The 6,404-nt window shown below is 46.5% G+C and overlaps 1 protein-coding gene and 1 non-coding gene across 2 annotated transcripts; both read left to right on the top strand.

The window, feature by feature from the left end:
• The first annotated feature begins 1,553 nt into the window (after nt 1–1,553).
• Nucleotides 1,554–6,053, top strand: LOC139839285 (uncharacterized). Its single transcript, XM_071829331.1, has 2 exons — nt 1,554–2,862; nt 4,111–6,053. The coding sequence occupies exons 1-2, from the start codon at nt 1,554–1,556 to the stop codon at nt 6,051–6,053; spliced, it is 3,252 nt and encodes a 1,083-aa protein (XP_071685432.1).
• Nucleotides 2,139–2,277, top strand: LOC127297763 (small nucleolar RNA Z247). Its single transcript, XR_007849452.1, has one exon. It is a non-coding gene; the product is annotated as a small nucleolar RNA Z247 (small nucleolar RNA).
• Nucleotides 6,054–6,404: the final 351 nt, after the last annotated feature.

Raw genomic sequence — 6,404 nt, 5'->3', positions numbered from 1 at the left:
GAGCATATTCCGAGTTATAAAGTAACTCTTCATATACTCCCATCGCGAGGACAAGATAACAATATACAAGTCATCTGTTGACTCGAATAAATGTGCTATTCCAGCAGCCGAAAAAGGCACTCGACAATATATTCTCAGAGCGCCTCAGTCGCAAATTAATCTCTGAATGCCGCAATACTTTGCGAAGGTAAGTCCCCAGGAACTGTCTTACGCAGCGTGGCACCGCCTCTGACTGCGTTCTGCTACTTTTTTCCGTATCAACAAATACGAAGAAAAATCCTAACGGACACGTTAGGTACCCGATAAAACATAACTGGAATTCGACATCTGGTAAGACCTTAAGCGGCACATGTCAAATTACGCCAGTATCCCGAGATCATGTCCAGGGATGTGATCTTGAAGTAGGTTTTTGCGGATTGCCACAAGAGCAGTTAACTGGTACCTGATCCGTCAGATGAACCAGCCCCAACTACCGTTATCACTGTACAACATATAATTGCTTTATAAAGGTTACTAGCAGAGTGCTCGTGCGTTGCCACGAAATATCAACATATACTTCATCCGGTCTATATTACTTGTCGTTGATTTGTTATAAAATAATTGTTAAAAATAACTCGCATACAATACACATATGTACGTATTGAACTCGTCACACTTGTATAACCATTCTCATCTACAAATCTATGTGAGTTACCAACTGTATCATAATAGATATAGCACCCTTGTGAGTTGAATTTGACATGATAAACATGAGGTTTAACTAAAACTAATTTGGAAATAAACATTAGGTTCTCCAATGATTTATCAATATTGCTAGCATTTGAATGTCTGGGATCAAATGACCCCTAGCAACGATAGACACAACCCAGCAAACCCTCTCGCACTTCACTGCAGAGCTCAACCTTTGGAACGAAAACATACGCGTGATGCATCAGTATCATGCATTAATCTAAAAAGGCAGTCCATATTGGGTGGGATAGTTTGACTTACAAGTCGCATGCCTAGCACAGAGCACAGAGCACAGAGCAAGCACATCTCCAAGCATTGTACTCCGTAGCAGAATACACGGACACTGGACAGACGCATCAGTACCATCTTCCCCGATGTATAGCAGCGCCAGCAGTACAGTCACATCTATCAACATTCAGAAGGACTCATCGAAAAAAAAAGGACTCATCCTCCCCAACCAGCGGCGACAAGATAAGATAGAGGAGTATCAGGATGCTGCGCGCAGGACCAAGAGGCGGCATGCGACGGCGCTCGGCTCCGGCTGATAAACAATGTGCCTGACATGTTGTAGCCTTATTTCCTAACCTTAAGTTAGTATCTAATCAACTAGTTTAGGAAGATATGTAACCGTGTTGTATACGGCTAGGAGGCCTTGACTTGTACGTCATGTAAACGATCGCTAGCGATCAGCTCAATATATACTTGAGGACACCGTCGTTACCGATGTGTGATCCAATACCCCTACACAGTTGTTTCGTGTTTTATTTCATGGTATCAGAGCCTAAACTCTGCCCAGATCTCATCTACTACAGATCCTAGTTGCCATGGTGACCTCTCCAGCTACGAGCGTGACTTCCGTTGGTTCGAAGAGCAGTTCGAGGCTCTCCAATCCCACGCTCAACTTCAGCACTACCGCCGGCTCGTCGTCATCCTCGTCGGCAGGCCCCTTCAACTTTGCGCCGCTCATCACTGTTCGTCTTGGTACGGAGAACTACCTCTATTGGCGCGCCCAGGTGGTTCAAGTACTTCGGAGCCACCTTCTCCTTGGATTTGTCGATGGCGGCTTTCCCTGTCCGCCGGAAGAGATCGACAATCCCACGGCGGCCGAGGACGCGACAGCTCCTCGACGCATCTACAACCCAGCCTTCATCGCATGGAATCAACAGGATGCTGCAATCCTCTCCGCCATCATGTCTACCTCTACTGAGGCGGTGCAAGGGATGATTCTTTTCGCCTCCACCTCGCAAGAAGCCTGGTCTTCTCTTGCTGCCAGTTTCTCCTCGCAGTCTACCGCGAGGTTCATGCAAATCCACCGTCAGATGCAGGATCTCCATAAGCTAGACTCGCCGATGTCCGTCTACTTCAGCAAGCTTCAGACCATGTCCGATACTCTGACCTCCATCGGCTACCCGCTCCGTCCAGAAGAGTTTATCTCATATGTGTTGGATGGCCTTGATGATGACTATGAACCGCTGGTAGAAGTGATCTCAAACCGGACGACTCCCATCCCCGTTCGTGATCTTTACGCCCAGCTGTTAAGTACTGAGCATAGACTTGCTCGTAAAACTGAACTTCGCTCTGGTCAGAGTCATGGGGTGTTTCAGAGTGCCAATGCCTCTCATCGTGGCGGCCAGCAGCGAACATCTGGTTCGCGTCCAGACTATCGATCAAGTGCAGACTCACGTAATAATGGGCCTAGGCCAAACTACTCTCCAAGGCCATTTGGAAACGGAAGTGTCTCACGTTCAAGTGATTACCGTGGGGGCAGCGGAGGTAGTGACACACGCAATGGTGACTACCGTGGCGGCAGTGGCCGTTCTGATTTTGGTGCACGTTCTGGAGGAGGCGGTGGCAACCGCCCTATATGTCAGATTTGTGACAAGCCAGGCCACAAAGCCTCTAGTTGTTTTAAGAGGTTTAAGCAGGATTATCTCGGGGTTGACAATGACGGGCGTTACATGGAACGCCAAGTTGCTGCAGCTACTACACATGGACAGACAAGCTCCTACAATGTCGACTCTGGCTGGTACATGGACACCGGCGCCACCGACCACCTCACTAACCAACTCGACAAGCTCACGGTGAAGGAGACTTATCATGGCAACGACCAAGTGCATGCGGCAAACGGCAATGGTATGCATATTCATCACATTGGCCACTCTACACTTCCTACTCCGTCAAAATCCTTGCTTCTTAAAGGTGTCTTACATGTTCCTTCTGTTACTCGTAGTCTCCTATCTGTTCGTAGGTTTACTATCGATAACAAAGTATTTATTGAGTTTCACCCCAATTTTTTCCTTGTTAAGGACCGGCACACGAGGGCAATTCTTCTTAGTGGTCGGTGTCATGGTGGCCTCTACCGTCTTGATGAGTCTCCCGCCAAACAAATCTTCAGTGGAATAAAGGTGTCACGGGAAAAGTGGCACTGTCGTCTAGGACATCCAGCTACACAGATAGTCCAGCATATTTTACACCATCGTCAGCTTCCTTCATCAAATTTACAGAATAATGTAATTTGCGATGCTTGCCAACAAGGCAAAAGTCATCAGTTACCTTTTTCCCTTTCCAATCATGTAGTTTCAACTCCGCTTGAGATCATTTATTCTGATGTTTGGGGTCCAGCCCAAACTTCTGTTAGTGGACACACATACTACGTTAGTTTTATTGATGGTTATAGTCGTTTTACATGGTTATATCTTCTCAAACGCAAGAATGATGTCTTTGATATATTCATACAATTCCAACGCCATGTTGAACGGCTTCTTAACAAAAAAATCATTCATGTTCAAACTGATTGGGGTGGTGAATACATTAAACTCAATCAGTTTTTCAGCAATATTGGCATCTCTCATCGTGTCTCTTGTCCACATACACATCAACAAAATGGCACCGCTGAGAGAAAACATAGACACATTGTAGAAACTGGCCTTACTCTTCTTGCACATGCTTTCGTTCCTTTTCGATTTTGGAGTGATGCTTTTTCCACGGCGTGTTTTCTCATTAATAGACTTCCTAGCCGTGTCATCAATATGAAAACTCCTTTGGAACGTCTCCTTGGTGAAAAGCCCGACTACACTTTTTTCCGTGTTTTCGGATGCGCATGTTGGCCTCATCTTCGGCCTTACAACAATAGAAAGCTCGAATTCCGTTCCAAAAAATGTGTGTTCCTCGGGTATAGCTCTCTCCACAAAGGATACAAATGTCTCCATGTACCCACTAATAGAGTTTACATCTCACGTGATGTTGTCTTTGACGAAGGTGTTTTTCCGTTTTCCCAATTGCCCATCTCACAATCGGAACCTACAAATCATTCTAATCCTCATATTGGCCAATTTGATGATATTGCAAATACCTCTTTGTTTTTGCCTAACCATGGTGCAGGAATCGGTCGTGGAGCTCGATTGGAACTACTCTCACCTGAAGCAGACGACGCTACCTCGCCCTACGTCGATTTGCATGGCGCTGTCTCGGGAGAAGCTCCAGGTGGTGCTGGATCGGGTGCGCTCTCGCCCACTACTCCCGCGGTTGTGATGTCGCCCGTCTCTGGCTCGTCTTTGGGAAGCCCAGCTGGTATATCTAGCCCGCTTCTTCCGCGTAGCCTTGACATGTCTGCCAGCGAAGCTGCACCTCTTTCAGACGATACTTCACCTGAGCTTCCGCAGCAGAAACTGAATCGGCCCATGACCAGACTGCAGCGTGGTATTCGCCAGCCAAAGCAACGATCAGACGGTACTGTAGCGTGGACGTCAATCTGTCTTGCACATGCAACTGAGCGAGCAGCTTCTGAACCTCGTAATCTGCAGGATGCACTTGGTACACCACATTGGAAAGATGCCATGGACATTGAATATTCAGCCTTGATAAAAAATGATACATGGCAGCTTGTTCCTCCATCTACTGGTGTGAATGTGATCGACTCTAAATGGGTGTTCAAGGTCAAGCACAACTCAGATGGATCCATTGAGCGCTATAAAGCGCGGTTAGTGGCGAAGGGGTTCCGACAACGATACGGCCAGGACTATGAGAAAACCTTCAGTCCAGTAGTTAAACCCACTACAATTCGCCTTCTTTTGTCCCTTGCCGTGTCTCGTGGTTGGCATCTTCGTCAATTAGACATCCAGAATGCTTTTCTGAATGGTGTTCTTGAGGAAGAAGTTTTCATGCGACAGCCTCCAGGATTTGAGGATCCTTCTCGCCCACGTCATTTGTGTCGTCTTCAGAAAGCTATTTATGGTCTTAAACAAGCTCCTCGTGCATGGCATGCTCGTCTCAGTTCTGTTCTTGGTTCAATTGGATTCCGTCCTTCCACAGCGGATACATCACTATTCATACTCTCGCGGTCTAATATCACCATGTTCTTACTTGTTTACGTTGATGACATTATTGTGGTTAGTTCTTCTGCTTCAGCAACAGATAGACTAATTCTTGAGATGCGTTCTGCTTTTGCGGTTAAGGATCTTGGCCCCCTTCATTATTTTCTTGGTTTGGAGGTTCACCAACAGCCTTCTGGCGGCTTGCTTCTCACTCAGAAAAAGTATGCTATGGAGCTTCTTCAGCGAGCTAATATGCTCAAATGCACCCCTGCTACTACTCCCATGACAGTTATTGACAAGCTATCGGCCAGTGAGGGAACACTTCATTCCGCTGATGATTCTACAAGGTATCGAAGTATTGTGGGAGGTCTTCAGTATCTTACTCTCACACGTCCTGATATATCCTTTGCCGTGAATAAAGTTTGCCAGTTTCTACATGCTCCTCGAGATCCTCATTGGACAGCTGTCAAGCGTATTCTTCGGTTTATCAAATTTACAGTTTCTCATGGTCTGCTACTTCGGCGTACTTCTGATACTTTGTTGTCAGCTTTTTCTGATGCGGACTGGGCTGGAAATTTTGATGACATGCGATCCACAGGGGGGCATGCCATATTCTACGGTGGAAACTTGATCGCCTGGGCTGCACGCAAGCAAGCTACAGTATCACGCTCTAGTACAGAGTCAGAATACAAGGCGGTGGCTAATGCAACAGCTGAGATCATTTGGGTACAATCACTTCTTAAGGAGTTGGGGATTTCTCAGGACCGTATACCTATTTTGTGGTGTGATAATATTGGTGCCACATATTTATCTGCCAATCCGGTGTTTCATGCTCGCACTAAGCATATTGAGGTTGATTTTCACTTTGTTCGAGAAAGGGTTGCGCGGAAACAACTTCAGATCAAATTCATCTCTTCCAAGGATCAAGTGGCGGATATATTCACTAAGCCTCTTGCATTACCATCTTTTGAAGCATGTAGACGCAATCTCAACCTATTGGAGCCAGGTTGAAATTGAGGGAGGATGATAAACAATGTGCCTGACATGTTGTAGCCTTATTTCCTAACCTTAAGTTAGTATCTAATCAACTAGTTTAGGAAGATATGTAACCGTGTTGTATACGGCTAGGAGGCCTTGACTTGTACGTCATGTAAACGATCGCTAGCGATCAGCTCAATATATACTTGAGGACACCGTCGTTACCGATGTGTGATCCAATACCCCTACACAGTTGTTTCGTGTTTTATTTCACCGGCCGGCGGTGTAGTCCCCTGCCCGCGGCGGAGGTAGGACCCATAGGCAGCATCCACAGGGCGGCAATGGCCATCGGCTTGGTCGAGTCCTCCCGTCGCTGAGGAAGAT

Source organism: Lolium perenne, chromosome 4, assembly GCF_019359855.2.
Source record: "Lolium perenne isolate Kyuss_39 chromosome 4, Kyuss_2.0, whole genome shotgun sequence".
Lineage (NCBI taxonomy): Eukaryota > Viridiplantae > Streptophyta > Magnoliopsida > Poales > Poaceae > Lolium > Lolium perenne.
Note: the sequence above shows the minus strand (reverse complement) of the source record. Positions and strands in the feature narration are given on the sequence as shown.

Bases quoted from the DNA above. Each gene is read 5' to 3' on its own strand.
- LOC139839285 (XM_071829331.1), top strand. From the start codon at position 1,554: ATGGTGACCTCTCCAGCTACGAGCGTGACTTCCGTTGGTTCGAAGAGC. The intron at 2,863-4,110 runs GTATGCATATTC...ACCATGGTGCAG, and splicing joins GCATGCGGCAAACGGCAATG to GAATCGGTCGTGGAGCTCGA.